Source organism: Artibeus jamaicensis, unplaced genomic scaffold (genome assembly GCF_021234435.1).
Source record: "Artibeus jamaicensis isolate MK-2021 breed Jamaican fruit bat unplaced genomic scaffold, CSHL_Jam_final contig_264, whole genome shotgun sequence".
NCBI lineage: Eukaryota > Metazoa > Chordata > Mammalia > Chiroptera > Phyllostomidae > Artibeus > Artibeus jamaicensis.
In genome coordinates, this window is record NW_026521576.1 from 969,348 (window position 1) to 992,973 (window position 23,626).

The following is a 23,626-nucleotide window of genomic DNA, read 5'->3' on the forward strand; positions in this document are numbered from 1 at the left end:
CTCTCTAAAAATAAATATATAATTCTTTAAAAAAAGATTTTATAAAGCCATAGTCACTCCCATTTTAGACAGAGGACTTGACATTCAGGTGTATCTTCACATGGCGAGCATCACCCAGGGAAACTAGAAGATTAAGAGTTAAATCAAGTTGTTCACATGTACAGAGAACATGAGATACCTGTTATAAAGAGTGAAGCCAGAAGGGATGTAAGGAGGATATGCTGCAGCTCTTGTGGGAATAAATAGGTCATATAGTGAAAGAGATGACTACCCACTTTCAGTTTCCTATTTCCTTTGTCAGATTTTTTTTTGGTTCCCATACAGGGAATAAATTAGCTAGTGGGTTACATTTGAACCCTTTGTATAAGTTTCCTCAGCCAGTCGCAATCCTCTCTTAACCTTTCATATCACAGAGATGAAATTGTATTAATACAAATGCCATATAGGCTTTCATCAAAAGAGTTAGCATGCCTTTGTAAATGTTCACCAGTGGCATGTGTCATCTGCCTCATTCACAACAAAGAAGCTGAGTCAAAGAGAGGAAGTATGAATGGAGTTTGGTTAAAAGCAAACCACTGTGCTTCATTTCATCTAAAGAATCACAGCAATGCAATAGGCCACATCTGCTACTCAAAGTCAAAGGAAAAGAGTGAAGAAATATTCTAAAAATACATATAGGTATTATTACAGCTGAAGCCATGATCTAGCTAGTGTGTGAAGAAGGCCAAACTGACCTGATCTTGTTATTCTAATAAGTCACCATCTACACACTCATCCTCATTCTGACACATGGTAGCTGCTTAGTCTTAGGAAATCCATTCTCTCCTCTCAGACAATTGGTTTTCTTCACCCTCCCCAAAATATTAATAAGCAAATTACTAGACAAAATGGAACTAAACTGACTCCTCTCTGCAGAAGAAACCCTCATAGGCTTAGTGGTAATAGCCAAGTCCCCAGACCAGACACTTTTTTTCCTGTGGACCCACTGGGTTTGGGGCCCAAGTCTCAAGGCCTGTCCTCCCTTGATTGGTCCAGACTGTATCTGGATGCCTGGCTTTGCATTACATTAAGTGCCACAGTTCTTTTGCCCAGAGCCTGCTTCCTTCTCCTTCCTCTTCAGAAGCAGCCATCAACCATGGTCTAGACTGGAATGACTGAGAGTGAGGCCAGGCTATCTCCAAAGCATTGTGATGGCTACAGAAGCTGAGATCACCCTTGTCTCATTCCTGCTATGGGTGATTTGTATCTTCACTCTTTTTATCTTTGTCAATCTTGCTGGATTTCTCCATCTTGATGACTTTTTCAAAGAATCTGATTTCTGTTTCATTGATTTTTTTCCCATTGATTTTCTGTATTTCCTGTCATTTATTTCTGTTTTATCTTTGTCATTTCTCTCCTCCTGCTTGCTTTGGGTTTATTTTATTCTTTTGTAGTGTCTTGAGGTAAGCAAATAAATTACTGGTTGAAGAACTTTTTTATTTCCCAGTATAAGCATTTTGGGCTATAAATTTCCATATCAGCATGGTTCTAGCTGTGTCCCATACACAGGATGAAAAGTAGGCTTACAGTTGTTCATATGAAAAATACAATAATTAATAAATAACAATACAAGAATAAATCCTGTGTTTCATGTACTCACAACTGTAAGCCTACTTTTGCCCAACCCCATATTATGATATGTTGTAGTTTTATTTTCATTTCAGTGTATTTTTAAATTCATTTGAATATCTCCTCTATCCAATGGAATATTTATAGGCATGTTGCTTCATTTCCAAGTGCTTGGAGATTTACCTGTTGTATTTCTTTATTGAATTCTAATTTGAATACATCATGATCCAAGAAACACTGTGTAGAATGTTAATTACAGTTGACCCTCAAACGACACAGGGATTAGGAACACCAACCCTCCAGGCATCTGAAAATCTGCATATACCTTTTGACTCCTGAAAAGATTAATAGCTTACTATTGACCAGAAAGCCTTAACAATTACATAAGCAGTCAATTACATGTATTTTGTATATAATAGGTATTACATACTCTATTCTTACAACAAAGTAAGCTAGAAAAAAGAAAATATTATTAAGAAAACCATAAGGAAGAAAAAATACATTTACAATATTTATTTTTAAAAATCCACATATAAATCAACCCATACAATTCAAACCTGCATTGTTCAAAAATCAATTGTATTTTTTTATAATTTTTAAAGTATATTCTATTGATTATGCTATTACAGTTGTCCCATTCTTTCTCCCCTTTATTGCCCTCCTCCCTGCAACTGCCCTCCCAGCAGCATTCCCACCCCATTAGTTCATGTCCATGGGTCATACATATACGTTCTTTGGCTTCTATATTTCCTATACTATTATTAACTTCCCCCTGTCTGTTTTGTACCTACCACTTATGCTTCTTTTTCCCTGTACCTTTTTCTTCATCCTTCCACCATCCTCCCCCCTTCCCTCCTGCTAACCCTCCATGTGATCTCCATTTCTGTGATTCTGTGCCTGTTCTAGTTGTTTGTTTAGTATGTTTGTTTGTTTGTTATTGATATTGTTATTGATAGTTATGTGTTTGTTGTCATTTTACTGTCTATATTTTTAATCACCTTCTTTTTCTTAGATAAGTCTCTTTAACATTTCATATAATAAGGGCTTGGTGATGATGAACTCCTTTAACTTGTCCTTATCTGGGAAGCACTTTATTTGCCCATCCATTCTAAATGAGAGCTTTGCTGGATAGAGTAATCTTGGATGTAGGTTCTTGCCTTTCATGACTTGGAATATTTCTTTCAGCCCATTCTTGCCTGTAAGGTTTCTTTTGAGGAATCAGCTGAAAGTCTTATGGAAACTCCTTTGTAGGTAACTGTCTCCTTTTCTCTTGCTGCTTTTAAGATTCTCTCCTTATCTTTAATCTTGACTAATGTAATTATGATGGGCCTTGGTATGTACTTCCTCTGGTACAACTTGTTTGGAACTCTCTGAGCTTCCTGGAAGTCTATTTCCTTTGCCAGATTGGGGAACTTCTCCTTCATTACATGCTCAAATAAGTTTTCAACATGTTACTGTTCCTCTTCTCCTTCTAGCACTCCTATGATTCAGATGTTGGAACATTTAAAGTTGTCCCAGAGATTCCTAAGCCTCTCCTCACTTTTTTGAATTCTTGTTTCTTTATTCTGTTCTGGTTGAATATTTATGTATGCCTTCTGCTCCAAATAATTTATAGGAATCCTGGATTCCTTCCCTTCACTGTTGGTTCCCTTTACATTTTTCTTTGTACTAGCAAAGCTTTATTTCACTTTGCATAGCCTTCACTTCTTCCTCTAGTTTGCGACTGTACTCAGCCATTTCTGTGAGCATTCTGATTACCAGTGTTTTTAACTCTGCTTCTGATAGGTTGGATATCTCTTCATTGCTTAGTTCTATTTCTGGAGCTTTGATCTGTTCTTTCACTTGGGCCATATTTCTGTGTATCAGTGCAGATGTTACATTGTAAGGAGCAGAGCTTTAGGTATTTATCAGGGCAAGGCAACCCAGATCTCTGCATTGTGGTGCTGTATTTGGAGGAAGTGTCAGAGAGGGAACAATGCCACTTGCTCTGCCCTCAGCCAGCTTTCAGACACTTCCCCCACTGCCCACAAACAAATTGGGCCCTTCTGGTGTTATTCCCAGGGGGGTGTGTTTGTGTACATTCTAGCACCATGTGGGTCTTTCCAGTGAACTCTCCTGTGAGGCTGGGAGTTTCTCCCACTGCTGCAACACCCACAGGTTTTCACCCAGAGGTTTTGAAGCTTTCTTTTTCCATGGTGGAACCCCAGGTTTCACTGTCTTGTTCCCCAATTGTTCTTCTCAGTTTGTCCACACACAAATGTGGGACTACCCAGTCCATCAGCCACAACTTCACCCACCCACTCCTGCAGCCACCACCTTGCTGCACATCCCTTCCACCCCAGCTGCCTGTCTCTACCCCTCCTAGCAGTCTGGATGATGTTTCTTCCTTTAACTCCTTGGTTGTCAGGCTTCTACAGTTCAATTTTCTGGTAGTTCTGGTTGTTTTTGTTTTAAATTTGTTGTTGTCCTTTTGGTTGTGCAAGGAGGCAAAGTCTATCTACCTATGCTTCCATCTTGGCCATCAAAAATCAATTTTATTTTCACTTTGGTTAGATTTGTTTTATGGCTCAAGATATGATCTATCTTGGTGAAGCTCCCTGGGCACTTGCTCAGAATGTTAATTCTGCTGTGGTTTCATGGAGTAGACATACTCTAAGTATGTCTACTATATCCTATTGGCTGATTATCTTCTCAGTTTTGTATATCCTTACTGATTTTTTTGCATGATATCCTATCAGTTGCCCAGAGTGGACTGTTAATTTCTCCAACTGTAATTGTGGCTATATATAAGTCTTTCTGTACTTGTTTCTTTTATAAGAATTGGTTCATATTACACGTTCTTTCATGCTCTTCTCACCCAACAATGCCTTGTGAAAATCTATTCCAGTCAACTGTAATAAGACTCTACTTCACTGTTTTAAATGGCGTGGTTTGAATGCACCAGAACTCATTCCACAATTCTACTGTGGGACTTTCACTTTTTTTGATAGGTAGCATTATTCCCAGTGATAGTTCCACTAGCCTTCTCAATTAAAATTCTGAGTTTTGATGACAGAGACTGATGGTTGGAAACTCACAGTAGTTGAGTAGCTTATAGTAGGTGGTAAGGGCATGGGTGATGGAGGTGAGTCTACACTGAGCCTTTTGATAGAAAGTGTGATTCCTACTCATCAGAAATCATCAATAATGCTGCTTTGTAGATCATAACAAACAAGCCATAAAGAAAGCCCTATCATTTTTTCTTGGAAAAAAAGAACAGCTGTATTTTAGGCAAAGATGAATTTATCTCTCAGTAGTGTAGGCATATGAACTAAGGCCCAAGTTATTCTTAGGACCAAACAAAACTCTAAAAATGGAATATATACCAACCCAAGCAAGGACTTTAATTCCATGACACTCGCTACATGGGCAGTCTCTTCACTGCAATTCACAAACTAGGATGCAAACATATAAGAGAATCCAGGAGATAGTGAGAACAAGACTATTGACAGTGAGAAGTACTTCGCTTAGAGAGGATGAGACTAGGAGAAACACACTTCTGCTCCCTCAAGCGCTACCACTGAAGGAGATCAGTTATGAAAATGTAAGCCAGATACAGCAAGGCTATCAAGTACAATACAACAAGGACAAACACAGCACTGGTTCCCCCATTAAATAGGAGCATTTCTACTCTAAGAGGCAAGAGTTTATGTTACTGACCAAGGGCAATTGACAGTGCTTTTCTCTAACTGTGGCTGGTCTGTGGCAGAATGTCTTTCCCATCCCCTGGGTTAATGGAGGGCCCACCTTCAAAGCCACTCTCACTCTGATTCTCCCACCTTGAACATTCTCTCTCCACCTGCTAAGACATGGACAGTTTACAGGATCCAGAAAACACCCCATCCCTCTGTGAAGCCATTCCTGGTAATTGTAGCTCACCATGGACCTCTTACTGGGTCATTAACATCTTATTGAACATGATTTTCATTTTCTTTTTAAGAGAAGCAACTTGCCCTGCTCAACTGGATTGCAGGTTCCTTTTGGAAAATTGCCCTGCACCTCTTATACAACCTACAAAACCTTCCACAAAACAAGGAACATAATTGCGTCCTCAAAAATACTTGCTGATACATTCATGTCCTCATTCTTTTTCATAAGTTCATGTGTTTTAATTAGAGGTGGGGCATGGGGAAGTGTTCAGGAATTTAGCTTTCTGTTTCGAAACGTCCTAGTGATGTTTGGCTATACAATATTTTAACTTAATAATGTTCACTTGTGGTTCTCATTAAAGTTGATTCTCTTACTGAAATCCTCCTGTAATTAGCTTTAAAGAGGAAAGGCAGAAAAAAAACAGAATTCATGGGTCTTTTAATGATGCTCTATGAAACAACCTGTAAAGCTTTGAGTGGCATGTGTCATGCATGCCAGTCACAGAAATGACAATGATCAAGTTCTACAAAAGAGTTCAAATGTGCCTCTTTAGAGCTAGGTTCTTAATCAGCAAAATTACATAAATATGCTCTAAAGACACCCTGACCAGTGTCCTACAGCCACCTGTATCCCTCCAACTTTTCATCTTAACCATTTGTCACAGGTTCTTTCCCCAGGGAAGTCTTGTGAAGAATAGCTGATTTCCCACAGTTTATGGCCCTGTATCACACACACATAAACCCTCTAAAGAATTATTTACTTGAAAATAAAGACTGCTGAATTCATCTTGGGTTCTCAGAGGCCCCAGTGTTGGGCATTTTGTAGGTTCCCACTTAATGTAAATTGAAGTGATAAAAGAAAGATGAATCCAAAGAGCCACGGAGACCCTGAAGAGTGACCACTAACACTGCCCTCATGACAGAGACAGAAAGGAAGATTTCCTGGTCTTGAGATTTTTATTCTAGGTGAAGATGGGGTAGAGAGAAGGGCTCAGAGGGGGAGATTTGAGCTAAGGCCAGAGGGCCAACTGGTTTGTGGGAAAACAAGTTGTTTTCATGCAATGGAGTTGGGACTGAGGGGCAAGGGATGAAGAGCAAACCGTGACAGTCTGTGCCTTATAATGAGAAGTTTAGACTGAATTCCCAAAGCGAAGCAAGCAACAGAGAGTTTTAATTAGAGAGATGAGACATGTATTTTACAAAGACAAATGATTCACCACATTAACAGAAAAAGGTAAAAAATATACATTCAACCCACTAGATGCTGAAAGAACCTTGGAAAAATTCATCAACCATTCCAGATTTTTTTTTAATTTAGAAAACTGGGGCTGTAGAAAAATTTTAATTTGTCAAAGTCTACATAATACTAAATGGCCTCCTCAATGATTGATTTAAGAGGGCCTCACTTTACAGCCAGAAGTGAGCAAGTGACCTTCACCAACAGAATTATCATTGTAGTCTAGGTAACCACCAAAGCCATTAAAAAAGGCAAAAATATTTGCCCAAGTGGAAAGACACATGTTGATTATTTAAGAATGAAGAATGTATAAAGAACCCTGGCTGGTGTAGTTCAGTGGATTGAGTGCAGGCCTGAGAACCAAAAGATCGTGGTTTGATTCTCAGTCAGGGCACATGCCTGGGTTGCAGGCCAGTTCCCATCAGGGGATGCACAAGAGGCAACCATACATTGGTATTTCTCTCCCTCTCTCCTTCCCTTTCCCTCTAAAGAGAAATAAATAAAATCTTTTAAAAAAAGAATGTATATAGAATGTTCATTATTTAATTAACTGTGGGAAATTAGAAACTATCTATATGTCTAACAATAAGGAACTGTTTCAATAACTATTAGCACATCCATAATTTAAATATTAATCAAATGCCAAAAGGAATGTAGCAGAATTAAAGGCACTAATTTGAAAGATTTCCATGGCATACTAAGTGAAAAGAGCAAGTCTCAGAGCTATATACCATATGTATAATGTTTTGCTTTGTGTAACAGAAATGAAAAAAATAAAAGGAAGAAAAAGTGTGTGTGTGCATCTGATAGTACAAATAGCAAACAGTTGAGGATGATTATTTCTGAGAGGAAGGAAATTAGACATACAGGGAGGGGAGTTGAGGGGAAACTTTGAGACATTTTAGTAAAACTATGTAATACTTTCAAATGTAAAGAGTCTCTCCCAAAGCAGTCAGTCATCTGAATACCAGTTATTTTATTATAATAATAACAGCAAGAAATTATGAAAGCATGAGTCAGGACAAAACAAAAGGAGAAGAAGAAAGATTTGAAACTGTTGACTAAAAATGAGAGTGTAGTGATCGAACAGATGTAATGGGTTTACAAAAAGAAGGAACTCTCAAGGATGGCCCTACAGTCTCTAATTTGAGAAGTAGATGAACAGTGACATAAACTAAGGAACAGAATGCAGATTAAGAAGGTCATGAATTCACTTTGAGACATGCTTCATTGAAGGGGGCAACAGTGGGTGATTTGTATGGGAAGACATATAGATGTAGGCTCTTGTAGGCTCTTTCATAATTTCTTGCTGTTATTATTATAATAAAATAACTGGTATTCAGATGACTGACTGCTTTGGGAGAGACTCTTTACATTTGAAAGTATTACATAGTTTTACTAAAATGTCTCAAAGTTTCCCCTCAACTCCCCTCCCTGTATGTCTAATTTCCTTCCTCTCAGAAATAATCATCCTCAACTGTTTGCTATTTGTACTATCAGATGCACACACACACTTTTTCTTCCTTTTATTTTTTTCATTTCTGTTACACAAAGCAAAACATTATACATACGGTATATAGCTCTGAGACTTGCTCTTTTCACTGTAGGCTCAATGTAAGACACTGGCCTTTGGCCCACGACACTGGTCCAAGCGACCATCATCTCTCCTAACTGTCTCCTAATTGCCTTTACTTTCATTCCTGCCTTTCCAATCTGTTCTCCACATAGAAAGTAGAAGAAACTTTCAGAAATTATCCAGTGCTTCCTACTCCATTTGCCTGGCACTAGTCTCCCTCTTAGGACCTCACCCTCATCAGCCTCCCCCTAACTCAGTACACTCCAGCCACGCTATATATTCTCAGTTTCAATCTCCTCCCCCTAGAATGGGCTCCAAACACACTGTTCATAAATAGGAGAAGCTAATTGCTGTTTGTTGGCGTGAATAAGGAAAGGAAGTGAATGAGGAAGAAAGGGTATGAGAGGGAGGAATGAGGGCATGAAGGGAGGCTGTTTAAAGTGCAAGAGACCTAAGAAGAAGGTGTATAAAAATCAATTATATGTTTTAAAAAGGTCATAAATACTTAAAAATCAACACTTCCTAATCACTCTATGACAAACTCAATACTTCGTAACCACTGTTTGACATTTTACCATTGTTTTCACTTTGTTAATATTCTGCAAAGCTGAGTTACTGCACTTCTTTCCTCTCCAGGAAGCAATGAGTAGTAGTTATTTACACCACAAAAACTACAAATCATGACGTTTTTGTCCAGAGAGCCAGGTGTTAACCATTTGCCAACACACCCTAGGCCAGCTGGTCTTAACGAAGTTGGTAAATAGACAGCAGTGAGAGCGGGGACAACAGGACAGGAGTGTGAGGACAGCACTGAAATGTCAGAGCCCTTCTGCAGACCCATCATTTGATTAATCTTATTTTCTCATTGTTTGTGGATTAATAATACACTCTGCCAACAAGGTTATTATCTATCCCAGAAGTTACTACTTCCAGTGGAAAAATTACACAGCTCAGTTCTTTAGATTGTGTAGCCACAATGACCTCACAAATAACAATTATTTAAAAAGCAGTGTTTCAAACCAGAAGGATGGTCTCGACATGTCCTGAAAGGGTGAAGTAAGTGAAACAAAGAAAGGAAACCAAAGTTGACAGTCACATGTAAGGACCAACATTTTTGGACAGCACCCCAGCTTCCAGCAATTACATGGACATGGACAAAGGCACGTAATCCCAGAGCCAACTCAAGTGTTCAACAGCACCTCCTCTTACCCAGGGCCCAGACCCACTTGCCCACCTGAGCACAGATTTTCCACTCAAAGCCTGACTTCCTTAAAAGGGCCCAGTTCTGGCTACTTCCATTTTCTGGTAATATTACTTGCTCTTTTTCTCTAATTTGCTCATGGTTGACAAATAAAAACACACATCAAAGCACTTTCCAAAACAAATCCATGAGAGCAATCTTAAACTGAGAAAACTGCATCTATAAATTATTAGTAGTATTTATAAATTAGAACAAAAGATTCATGGCTGTTTCCTTTTAGTGGTGACACACTCTAATCTAGAAATAGCTATTTTCCCTCCTAGCTCCTCTATCCCTGATTAAGATTCTGTATCATAAACACATACAATGGCTAAGTTTCCCACCAGTGACCTCGCTCCTACTCCAGTAAAAATGTTAGGTGTGACAGCCACATTCCTAGAGGCACAAGAGTCTCCACTCTGAGCAATTGTGCTCCACAGCCACAAACCCTTGCTACCAGTCCCATAAAGACCTGTTTCTCAGCTCTCCTTGTGAGCAGGGGTCGTAGTTCATCTGTCTCATACCCTAGGCCCCTAGATTAAAGTACGCCCAAAGTAAGCCCTAAACAAATGTTTGAGATTTAACTGTGTCTCCATTTGGCACCCACAGGAATGATATTGCAATCTGCCTCTCATGAACCCCCACTGGGGAACTGGCCCACAACCCAGGCGTATGCCCTGACTGGGAATCAAACCAGTGACCCTTTCATTTGCAGGCCAGCACTCAGTCCACTGAGCCACCCCAGCCAGGGGAAGCCAGTTATTTCTTAACTTCTTAACCTTCATCTCCATTATTCCAGGGATTCTGAATTTCCATAAGTGTTTAGTCAACTAGTGATCACTCTAGGTAAGACTTCCAAAATGTGTGTATATACTGTGATGGTTCATTTTATGTATCAACTTAGCTGGGCCACAAGGTACCCAGATTTTGACAAACATGATTCTTTGTGTTTCTATGAGAATGTTTTGGGTGTTTTTTAAAAGATTTTATGTGTTTATTTTTAGAGAGAAGGGAAGGGAGGGAAAGAGAAAGGGAGAGAAACATCAATGTGTGGTTGCCTCTCACATGCTTCCCATCGGGGACCTGGCCTGTAATCCAGGCATGTGCCCTGATTGGGGGCATTGAACCAGTGATCCTTTGGTTCACAGGCTGGCACACAATCCACTGAGCCACACCAGCCAGGGCTCTATGAGAATGTTTTGGATGAACTAAATCAATAGACTGAGTAAAGCAGATTGCCCTCCCCAATGTAGGTGAATCTCGCCCAATCAGTTAATGACCTTAATAAAACAAAAACACTGACCCTCCCCCAAGTAAGAAAATTCTTACTGACTGATGGTAAGATAATGGCTTTTCCCTACCTTTAGACTCAATATTGGCTCTTCCTGGGTCTCTAGCCTGCAGATCCACTCTACAGGCCCTGGGGCTTATCAGCCTCCATAATCATGGGAGCCAATCCCTTACAACAAATCTTTCTATATTTCTATAAAAATATAGAAATATTTTATTCTATATTTCACCTTTCTAGATGTACATTCTCTTGGTTCTGTTTATTTGGAGAACCTGGACTAATAGATTAATGTTAAAATACGATTTGGGAGAACATCCACTTTTAAAAGAATTGTGTTGTTAGAGGAGGACCCACCTGGGCCTGGAGGTAGAGCAGTTTCATGGAGACTGAGGAGGAGAGGCTCCTATCCCCATCACTCTGCAATCAAGGGCTGCAATCAGAGGTGTCTCCTGGAGCCCACTTTCATCATCTCTGAAGGAGAAATTACAGAGGTTGCCCCACTTCCTCACAGCACTGCTGGGGACCACGGAGTTGAATGCAGAGACGTTCGAGCACATGTGACACTGCACATGCTCTGCAATATTTTTAACCACTGTGAAGCCAAACCTGCTATTCATCAAAAACTTGAGTTTTAGAGGACTTCCACCAAGATGGAGGCATAAGTGGAAACACTTTGACTTCTCGCACAACCAAATCTAAAAACAACAAAATTTCAACAACAATTAAGCGCAGCCAAGCCACAGAAAATCAAACAATACGGAGTCCGAAATCAACGAACCACTCAGCTAACCCAATAAACCAGCAAAGAGAGGAACTTTGAGACAGACCGCGCAGGCCCCAGAGCAAGGTGGCAGGCTGACCACTGTCACACATTTGCGCGCAGATAAACCAGCAAAGAAGTTAGCAGTGAGACAGACCAGGCAGGCCCCAGTGGTGGGAAGTAGGACCACCATTGCTCCCTCTCTGACCCCACCCCCACATACAGAGTCACAAACCAGGGACCTGGGTGGCCCCATCCTGGTGAACACCTAAGGCACCTCTCCTCAAACGTAACAGACACAAACAGATCAAAACATGGCTCAAGGAGAACTCAGAGCCCCAGAGCCCATAACTCTAAGCGAACAAGAAATTGCCAACCTATCAGAGGCACAGTTTAAAACACTGGTGCTCAGGATGCTCACAAAACTGGTTGATTTTAGCCACAAATTAGAGGAACACATAAAAGCTAAACTAATTGAAATGAAGGGAAATACACAAGAAAGCAATAGTGATGGAAAGGAAACTGGGAATCAAATCAAGGGAGCGAACCAGAAAGAAGAAAAAAATGACCAAACAATAAAATATGAAGAAAAAAGAATTCAAAAAATATGAGAAGAGGCTAAGGAACCTCCAGGACATCTTTAAATGCTCCAACATCCGAATTATAGGGGATCAGAAGGGGAAGAGGAATAGTCACAAGTGGAAACCTTATTTGAACAAATAATAAAGGGGAACTTCCCCAATCTGGCAGAGGAAATAGACTTCCAGGAAATCCAGGAAGCTCAGAGAGTCCTGAAGAAGTTGGACTCAAGAAGGAACACACCAAGGCACATCAGAATTACATTAGCCCAGATTAAAATGAAGGAGAGAATCCTAGAAGCAGCCAGAGCTAAGGGGACAGTCACCTACAAAGGAGTTCCCATCAGACTGTCAGTGGATTTCTCAAAAGAGACCTTCCAGGCAAGAAGGAGCTGGAAAGAAGTATTCCAAGTCATGAAATCCAAAGACCTACATCCAAGATTGATCTATCCAGCAAAGTTTTCATTTAGAATGGAAGGACAGATAAAGTGCTTCTCAGATAAGGTCAAATTCAAGGAGTTCATCATCACCAAGCCCTTATTATATGAAATGTTAAAGGGACTTACCTAAGAAAAAGAAGATAAAAAAGATGAACAGTGAAAGAACAGCAAACTCACAGTTACTAAGAACCACACCTAAAACAAAAACAAACTAAGAGGACAGCTACATCAGGAGTGGAAACATAGAAATGAAGATCTCATGGAATGTTAGCAACAGGAGAGTGGGAGAAGGAGAAGGGGGGAGAAGGTACAGAAAATAAGTAGCATAGATGGTAGGCAGAAAATAGATAGGGGGAGGGCAAGAATAGTAGGGGAAATATAGAATCTAAAGAACTTGAGACACGTGGTCATAAACTAAAGGGGGGAATGGTGGAGGAGGGGGTGTGCAGGGTGGAGGGGAATGAAGGGGGGGAAATAGAACTGTAATGGCATAATCAATACAATTTAAAAAATATATTCAAACTTGAGTTCTGTCTGAGCACTGAAGCAGGAGGCCCCACTGAGCCCTACATGATTTGAGGAAAGCAGGGGTGCAGAAGGAAATGTTAAAATCTCCTTAACAAATGTTTACATTTTATAAGGTAAGGTTTACTAAAGAATGGAGTGAGTGACATTGCAAGAATGCAGGACTGCAAATCAAGAGAAGTTAGACATTCAATGTCTGGGTTAGAGTTGGGAAAGTGGTTCCTGTCTGATGTGGGTTCCAGCATCCCGAGGCTGTTCTGCTCACCATTCCCACCTTACAGAAATAATCCTGTGATGGGGGAAAAATGCCTGTTCACCCACATACCCTCCCCACAGGACACCTGGGGGCAGGCTCCTCTCCTGCTGAGCAAGTTGTGGGGCTTATCAGCCTGCATAATCATTGGCTACTGAGCTGATGATTGAGCAGTAGCTCTCTGCTGGGGAAGCTCAGAGGTTCCAAACTGAGACCAGAAGAAAAGGAAATTGTGGGGTACATGTCAAGCTCTAGGAGATAAAGGCTCTTCAGGATTCAACATGGCATGGCCCACAGTCCCAAAGTATGCATGCAATGTGTCCATCTCCTGGAAGTGTGATCTTTCAGTGAGAGGGACCAGCTCTTCCACACATACACAAACATTAAAAAGTCATGCTTTCATTGCTTTAACCCAGGACATGAAAATATCTGTTACTCCCTCTTTGACAGGAAACATCAGGGGCCTGGGTTGTGTGGTATCTCTGCTGAACACCAGGTTAAGGACCAGTTCTCTCTCAACAGAATGAGAACTGTGTTGTGATTTTCACTTTTTTTAACAGAAAGTCTCTTTTTGGGCAAGTAACATTAGCAATGTTTAATATTTGCAAAGCAAAAAGCAATAGTATTAAAGTATTTAATAGAATTTGTAATCTAGACTGCCAAACAATTAGATTGAATGGAATTTGATAAGATAGAGTTTAAATGAAATCTTTGTTTCCTTTTCTGCCTATTCAAAAGACAGAAGAAGTAAAGAAAGGCCCCTTTGAAGAGCTTTCACTTTCCGAAACAGACATTTAGATGACATTCCAGGATGGCTCCAAATCTAAAATGGGCAGCACAATAACAATGAGCTCTGAACATTCTTCTCAGAAGCCTTGACCTGTGGGTCTCATATATTCCGATACTGACAAGGGCATCAGGCACTCAATGACAAGGTGAGGTTTGCTGCACCCCTAAGCTTTCTCCTCCTTTCAATTTCTATGTGTCCGACAATTTCCTTAAAGAGCCCATAATCATGGCTAGAAACCCTGGACACCACTGAAAGGTGGTTTAATTTGCCAGATGGATGAGCTGTGCAGCAGCAGCAAGTCCAAGCTGAGCCCAGAATCCTAGGGCCAAAGACATCTGATGCACTAAGCAGCCGCCTGCCACACTGGGCAAGAGCAAAGGCTGATGTAAGCCAGAGAGAGGCCTGTGAGATATGAAAAAATGACAGCAGGAGAGGCTCACACCCCCATCACCAGGGGCTGCCATCAGAGGTATCTCCTAGAGCCCAGTGTCATCATCTCTGAAGGAGAAGTCACAGAGGTTGCCCCACATTCTCACAGCACTGCTGGAGACTGAGTTGAACACAGGGGCATTCAAACTCACAAGAACAGCAACCACTGGTTCTCTCTTTCCAGGACCCTGCTACCCAGGTTTTCCATTACCATGAATTTGCTTAAATGATATTTATCATATCTTCCTCAAAACATAACGTGTGCTTGCCCTGGCTGGTGTGGCTCAGTGGATCGAGTGCTGGCCTGTGAATCAAAAGATTGCCGGTTTCATTCCCTGTGCCAGGTTAGTTGGGAGTGTGCAAAAGGCAACCAATGTTTCTCTCTCCCTCTTTCTCCCTCTCTTCTCCTCTCTCTAGAAATAAATAAATAAATGAAATCTTAAAAAAAGAAGAGACCATCCTTTCTAACTTTAAAATATATATATATATGACATGTGCTCAAAGACAGAGAGGGAGAAGGAAAAGTATTCTTTTTTTATTTCTTTTTTTATTGATTATGCCATTACAGTTGTTCTATTCCCCCCTTCATTCCCCTCCAACCTACCACCCTATCCCCACCATTCCCCCCTTTAGTTTATGACCATGTGTCTCAAGTTCTTTAGATTCTATATTTCCCATACTATTCTTACCCTCCCATCTATTTTCTATCTACTGTATATGCTACTTATTTTCTCTACCTTCTCCCCTCTTCTCCTCCTCCCACTCCCCTGTTGCTAACCCTCCTTGAGATCTTCATTTCTTTGTTTCCACTCCTGATGTAGCTGTCCTTTTAGTTTGCTTTTGTTCGGGGACAGTCACCTACAAAGGAGTTCCCATCAGACTGTCAGTGGATTTCTCAAAAGAGACCTTACAGGCAAGAAGGGGCTGGAAAGAGGTATTCCAAGTCATGAAATCCAAAGACCTACAACCAAGATTGCTCTATCCAGAAAAACTTTCATTTAGAATGGGAGGGCAGATAAAGTGCTTCTCAGATAAGATCAAATTCAAGGAGTTCATCATCACCAAGCCCTTATTATATGAAATGTTAAAGGGACTTATCCAAGAAAAAGAAGTTAAAAAAACATGAACAGTGAAAGGACAGCAAACTCACAGTTATTAACAACCACACCTAAAACAAAAGAAGTTATTCTTTATAGGATTAACGTTTCATCAGTAGCTTATCTTTCAGAATTATTTTCTCTTAAACATGAATATGAAATAAATAATACAATCAGGTATTTCTGGTACTATGGTATTTACTATTTTCTAAAAAGAAAAAAATAGCCACTTGTAGACAACACAAGTTGTCTACTTGTGTGTGTGGTGTGTATTTGTGGTATGTGAGGAGGGAGTGTAAGGTTGTAGGGAGTGTGTTGTGTATGTGTAATATGTTATGGTATGCATATGTATGTGGTGTGCAGTGTATATTTGGCATGTGAACATGTGTATATTTTTGTGAGGTGTGCTTTGTGTTGTGCACTGTGTGTGGTATGTGTGTGTGTACATTTGTGAGGTGTGTGTTGTGGGTATGTGCATGTGTATATGTTTGTATGTTATGTGTATGCTATGTGTGGTGTGTATATATAGTGTGATGTGGTATGGTGTGTATATGTGTGCTATGTGTGTGATCTTTCCAGATCAATTTAATAATTCTATCTATTAATCTCAAAATAATGTCTTAAACTATTTTTCAAATCATTTGGATAATGTTTACATGTCAGCCATCCATACTATGAGTTTTCAATAATTTTTTTCAATTTTTATTTTATTGATTATGCCATTACAGTTGTCCTATTCCCCCCTTCATTTCCCTCCACCCTGCACCCCCCACCCCTACCATTCCCCCCTTTAGTTTATGACCATGTGTCACAAGTTCTTTAGATTCTATATTTCCCCTACTATTCTTGCCCTCCCCCTATCTATTTTCTATCTACCATCTATGCTACTTATTCTCTGTACCTTCTCCCCACTTCTCCCCCAACTCCCCTGTTGCTAACCCTCCATGAGATCTTCATTTCTATGGTTCTGCTCCTGATCTAGCTGTCCTTTTAGCTTGCTTTTGTTTTAGATGTGGTTGTTAATAACTGTAAGTTTGCTGTCCTGTCACTGTTCATCTTTTTTATCTTCTTTTTCTTAGGTAAGTCCCTTTAACATTTCATACAATAAGGGCTTGGTGATGATGAACTCCTTGAATTTGATCTTATCTGGGAAGCACTTTATCTGCCCTTCCATTCTAAATGAAAGCTTTGCTGGATAGATCAATCTTGGATGTAGGTCTTTGGATTTCATGACTTGGAATACTTCTTTCCAGCCCCTTCTTGCCTGGAAGGTCTCTTTTGAGAAATCAGCTGACAGTCTGATGGGAACTCCTTTGTAGGTGACTGTCCCCTTAGCTCTGGCTGCTTCTAGGATTCTCTCCTTCATTTTAATCTGGGCTAATGTAATTCTGATGTGCCTTGGTGTGTTCCTTCTTGAGTCCAACTTCTTTGGGACTCTCTGAGCTTCCTGGATTTCCTGGAAGTCTATTTCCTTTGCTAGATTGGGGAAATTCTCCTCTATTATTTGTTCAAATAAGTTTTCCACTGGTGGCTGTTTCTTTCCCCCTTCTGGTACCCCTATTATTCAGATGTTGGAGCGTTTAAAGATGTCCTGGAAATTCCTAAGTCTCTCCTCATTTTTTCAAATTCTTGTTTCTTCATTCTTTTCTGGTTGGTCATTTTTATCCTTCTTCTGGTCCACTCCTTTGATTTGAGTCCCAGTTTCCTTTCCATTACTATTGGTTTCCTGAGCATTGCCATTTATTTCAATTAGTTTAGCCTTCATATGTTCCTCTAATTTGTGACTAAAATCAACCAGTTCTGTGAGCATCCTAATCACCAGTGTTTTGAACTGTGCATCTGAAAGTTTTGCTATTTCTTTGTCACTTAGACTTATGGGCTCTGGGGCTGTGAGATCTTCTTGAACCATTTTTGGTCTGTTCACACCCATTAAGTATGAGGAGCAGAGCCTTAGGGGCAGGGCGGGGCCTCCAGGGAGGGGTTTCTGGTTTGCGAGGCTGTATGTGGTTGCGGGGTCAGAGTGGTGAAACGGTGTCCCCCTCTCTTGCTTCTAGCTGCTGGGTGAGGAGGGAAGCCTTAGGTGTTCACCAGGGTAGGGTCGCTCAGGTGGCTGGGTCGTGATGCTGTATGTGGGGGTGGGGTAAGAGCCGGGAAATGGTGGCCGTCTCTGCTGCCTCCCGTGGCTGGGATCCGCTGGGTCCCATCTCACTGCCCACTCCCTCACCAGTCTATCTTCGCAGGAATGTGCCCAACCCGCCGCACTGCACCCTCACCAGATCCTCCGGTTGCTCACTGGGTTGTGCTCACTAGATGACTCACTGGGTCGGCCCTTTGCAACCCCACACCTGGGATCCGTGCACCTGAGTCCATCTGACCGAGTTTTCCTGTGCAACCCTGCTCCTCCAGCTGCTGGTTTCGCCCCTCTTACCAGTCAGACTGAAGAATTCGTTGTTATCGGACTTCCAAAAAGTTCAATTTTCTGTGTCCTGGCTGTGTTTTCTATTGCTAATATTTTGTTGTCTCTAAACTTGGTTGTGTGAGAAAGCACGGCGTATCCACCTATGCCTCCATCTTGGCGGAAGTCAGTTTTCAATAATTTTAAGATAAAAAATCAACTCAAAGAATAATTTTTTAGTATAGAATTAAAACCAAATATAATCACTGCCACCATAATAACTTTGAAATAACTTTGCTGATGACCTTTGTTTAGTGTGACCTCTGCTTGCAGTCACCAAAGGAATGTATGCTAAGAAAAAGAAGATTTAAGACCTTTTTTTAGACAGTGAAGCAAGCGTCTACAAAAGTACCAATTAAAAATATATTTTAGCTCTGGCTGGTGTAGCTCAGTGGATTGAGCGGGGGCCTGTGAACCAGACAATCGAGGTTCGATTCCCAGTCAGGGCACATGCCTGGGTTGCAGGCCAGTTCTCTGCAGGCCAATTCCCAGCAGGGGACACACGAAAGGCAACCATACATTGATGTTTCTCTCCCTCTCTCCTTTCCCTTCCCCTCTAAAAGATAAATAAATAAAATCTTTAAATATATATATAGAGAGAGATAAATATTTTAGAGTAAGTGCAGTTTATAATGAACATTTATAAGGAACAATACATTTATAAATAAATGAATAATTTATACCACCCTAAATATCATCAGATTCACAACGGAAAAAAAATAAATTTTAAAGAGTTTCTATAAAAACAAGGTCTTTGTTCCAAAATAAAAACAACCCAGCACACCGGGAAATAATTCTGTAGTTCTTTGATTGTGAATCTGAAGAATCATCACCAGTGTTTTGGGCATGACTGACAGTCTCACCACATATTGATGGTTCACAGAGAGCCCCAGAAGGCATGGCTTTTCACTTGGGCTTCTGGATTCCTGCCTCAGGCACTTGGGTCAGACTTAAGTGTGGGTACTTCTTATCTTGTTTTGAGTCTGTGATGTGATGTAATGTGATGTGATATAAAGAGGAGCCCTTCTCTTAGGGACCCCTAGAACTAATGGCTTACCAACATGCAGCCCACACTGTTCCATGAGGCAGTGTCAAGGCTGAACCTGAAGCCAAGTCAGTCTTACACAGCTTTTTGCCTCTGCCTGTGGCCATCCTTAACAACTCAACCCCTCCCTAACTGTTCACATTTATCTCTAGTTCCTAAACTGCTTTCTCTCTGGACCTGTGGATGTGCCAGTGTGGTCTGTATGGGGTGTGTGTGGCGTGTGGTGAGCTGGTGGATGGATGGATGGGCGAGTGGGGTGTTGGAAATGAATATTGCCTTTGAAACCTGCCAAACACCACACAGAAAAAATTGTGCGCCTGAAACCTGTATAGTTTTGTTAACCAGTGTCACCCAATAAATTCGATAAAAAGGAAAAAAGAAAAGGAAGAAACCTGCCAAAGACCAAAAACAGCCCCCAAAGGCCTTTAGGGTCCTAGCCAACTTGGATTTTCAGGCAATAGAATTTGAAGGTGGGCAGCAGCATGGTCAATACTTTGCATTTCTATCTGCCTTTCAGTTCCAAATTTAAAATAGTTCCAACATGGAATTGTAATTAAAATATTCACTGTTCTTTGTTGCTGGATTTTCCTTCTAAGTCTCTCAAGAACATATTTTCTTGTTCTTTCCCTTCCATGTCACCAAAAGTAAAAGCCAAATGCCAGGTGTGGTGAGAGGGTACAAAGGTATTACAATGAGGTCCTCAAACATCAATACAAACCTGGAGGCGGTGTGTGTCCAGCTTTCTTCATATGCATAACCCAATACTGTCATCAGCCACAGACTCAAGTGATGGCGTGAGAGATAGCAAACCTGCTCTGAGCTTTGAATTCTACTGCTGCTCAGGAATTGCATCCATTTTAAAATTGTATATCCCTCATTAATTTAAATTACAATGCACTGTTATAAGAGCTTGATGCTGCTAAAAGATCAAAACCCACCAGACTTCCATATTATCATTTCCAGTTTCATGTAATTGAATTGAGTTGAAACGTTTTTGAATAATAAATCTTTAATATTCTAATATTGTCTGTAGGCAAGTATTTCTATAGAAGAATGAAATCTATACTTACACAACATATGCATTTTCCAGGAAATTGAAAAACATTTTGTGGTTTCCTTAATTTAAAAATAAATTTAAATAAAAGAGAATAATAATAATAATTTCTTTCCCTAACTCTAAGCATTTAGATTTTACAACTGATATATAATGATATTAAAGATGGCCCCTTACCAAAAGCTATTTACAAATCAACATAAGGACCAAATTAAGATTTTTTTTTCCGTTTTGTGATTATTCAAGAAAATATGTTCATGGTTTTAAACTCAACGTGGGCAATGTGGACATGTACACCAACAGAGGGCCACATGATCATGTAAGTCACACACATGCATGAGAGATTGTCCTTTAGCATCTGCTCTTTGCTGTATAATTTCAAACTTCTCCAGGGCAACCTGAGCTTACATTCCCGTGACTCCATGTTCACCACTGAGGGGCCTGATGACAGCACAGGGCATTATCTAGCCATGTATCAAACCCCAGGTCACTGCAGTCCTTTAACTGAGTCATGACAAAGTGAACCTAAGCCCCAGAAGGCTCTACACAGACCCAGCTTTTCGACTATTTAAGTAGCTGCTGCTGACACGGAACAACCTTACACCAACAATGGACCAGCAGGGCAAATTTGTTTTAGTGATTCATTATTACTCAGCCACGACTGACCTTTAGAACTGGATGTCTGCCTTCAGTCTTCATAAAGCAACAGCAAAGCACTTCAGCCAAGTTGAATGATTTGTTTAATGAAAACTTTAAAGGCAAAAGCTTTAAGAATTTTTCCTACATTTTGAAAGCTGCCCTCTTCATTTATCATGGCAGGTATTGAAAGCTTCACCAAGGTTGATTTATCTATTTTAAATGTAGTCTTTTTTTTTTTGAGATAGCAATTATACTAACACACTAGAAGTGATATATTCTGGTACCACCACTTAACCTCAAAGTTGTCAAGGATTTTTGTTTGACTTTGTTTTTTGTCTGTTTGTTTATTTTGTTTTTGGCTCTTGGTTGTATATTTTAAAGACAAAATATAAGAAGAATATACATTTCATTTTATAACAATTTAAATCAGATGTGCCTATTTTAAAATGCTCATCTACATCCCTTTTGTAAACTATATTAATCAAGTTTCAAGATAAATTAAAAAGCAGGCTTTGAGCCCCATTTTTAACACTGATGATCACATTCTTTTGTCTATACTTTTTAGATAGTTAAAGATAATCCACAAAAACTGTTTCTTTTATCACTTTGGTTCCAAAATTACAAGGTAGAACATTTTACCTAAAGATGTGATCTGCTGAATTTTTCAACTGGGTCTATAGCCAGTATGTACAGACCAGGTGTCTTGCAGTTTTCTCAATTGACAATAGATTTGTGTCTCATATCTTTTTAAATAAAAAGTCATGCCTTGGAGTGTCCAGACTGAAATAATGCATCTCTAACCCATCCCCCTGGTTGGGAGAAAATCTGCCCTGCCGGCACTGTGATAGCCTCCAGGTTCCTAAAGGCAGGACAGAAGAGTGGGGCAGGGCACTCAGTAGTTCTCGATATTTGTTACTTAAATATCACAAAATATTTGCATAAGGGAGGAATGTTATAAAGCACATCGGACATGATTTTATAATTCTTTGTGTTGGAAGAAAAATCTTTCCAGACTGTGACTCCAGATGCCACCAACTCAGCCCTCTTCATTTGTTTAACTGGGAGACTGGGAGTGGAGGGCCTGTCCCAAATTCTCCTCCTGCTGCTGTAAACCAAAACCTTTAGGTATGGAATGAAAGACAGGCACCAAAGAAGGTTTTTCAGGAACATGTATAAAGGAAACCTGTGCAAAATCAAAGAGGGGTAGGATCAAGGGTGGGAAGTGGGGATTGCTGCTGGGGGGGGGGGGGAAATAGAGACAACTGTACTTTAGCAATAATTTTTTAAATGTTGTGTTTTCTTTAATGTTTCTTTTCTTTAAGAAAAGAAAACCTTGCTTCCTAAGAAAGTACAGACTGTCTTACATAAAACAAGATAGCATATGGCCTGCGATGACCAGGAGCTGAAAATTCTTGCTGTGGGGAAATGAAACCACCCACCCGGCTGTCTGGGGCAAACACAGCACAAGTAGTGGCACTACCTTCATTTTGCATCACAGGGGCTGTCCAGTTCTTCCAAGTGTGTTCACTGTGTTCTAGGTAGGCCTGACCCACAGTTGCCAGGTATAGGGGCCCATGTCAGAGAAGCACTGGCCAAACGCATGGCAAAGCGAGGCAGTGAAGACATGCCAAAGAATTGGGACCAAAGGAAACCAGGACAGAGTGAGGTCACCGTTTTTAAACCTTCTCCCAACTGATTCGCAAAGGTCATGTTTGTGGTGCCTTGTCCCCGCTGCCAGACAAGGTGTCTGCGAAGGGGAGCGCACCTCCTGGCCTGCAGGACGACCCACCCATAGTAGGCCAGCCTACACCCAAGCCTCCCCACCCGGCAGCCCGCGCCTGCACCCACCTTTACGATGTAGGTGACCCCAGCCCCCAGCACCTGGTCGCTGGTGGGGCCTATGCGGGGTGGCTGCTCCTCACCCAGCCCGCCCTTCCTGGCGGTGCGCATGGCCGGGGCACGGGGGCCGGGAGGCTCGCTGCTGTCCTGGGAGGCCAGGCTGGGCGCGCTGCAGCTGCCTGAGAGGCGCGCGCTCGCCCGCTCCCTGGCCACAGACAGGCCGCGGAGACCCGAGCTGGAGAGTTTTAGGTGGGACACCTTGTGAAGCAGGTGACCCAGGCTACCCGAGCCATCATCAGGAGCCCTGCGCACCGCGTCTCCAGACACCAGGTAAGGGGCCGCTGCTGGGGCTGCGCGCGCCGCCGAGACTTTGCCGCCGTGGTTCACCGGGTTCACCGACAGGTTGTGCAGAAGGTCATCGACCGATGTCACCGAGTCATTCCTGAAGCGGTTGTACTTGGTGCGTGGAAGCATGCCCTTCCGTGGGCTCGCCACATACGTCCGGGCGCTGCAGGTGCGGGCGCGGGATGCCGCGCATAGCAGGCGAGCCCCGGTCCCCGGGGCAGATTCGGGGGCCTGGACAGCGACCAGGCTGGGGGAGCGGGCGGGGACGCCAATCTCCCACCGCTAACACCCCGAGCTGCAGCAGCCACGCAGTCCTTTCCCAGGACGCGGCTGCTGAGGGCGGCAGGCTAGCTTAGCAAAAGTCATAGTTTCTCTCCGATGAGCGCCCAGCTGCTGCTTAGGGCTGCTCACAGCAAAAGCATGACTCACTCTAAGAGGAGACCCTTTTCAACAAAGGCTCGGTGAGCGCTGCAAATCACTTCCTGTAGCAAAAAAAAAAGGGGGGGGGGACAAAACC

The 23,626-nt window shown here is 41.5% G+C and overlaps 1 protein-coding gene across 1 annotated transcript in view; it reads right to left on the reverse strand.

The window, feature by feature from the left end:
- Nucleotides 1-23,418, reverse strand: part of LOC128626985 (SHC-transforming protein 3-like) — a 43,471-nt gene extending 20,053 nt beyond the window's left edge. Inside the window, exon 1 of the mRNA XM_053662642.1 lies at nucleotides 22,774-23,418. Coding sequence (XP_053518617.1) covers nucleotides 22,774-23,238 — 465 coding nt within the window. The 5' untranslated portion in view covers nucleotides 23,239-23,418. The remainder of the gene's footprint in view (nucleotides 1-22,773) is intronic.
- Between the last annotated feature and the right edge of the window lie 208 nt (nucleotides 23,419-23,626).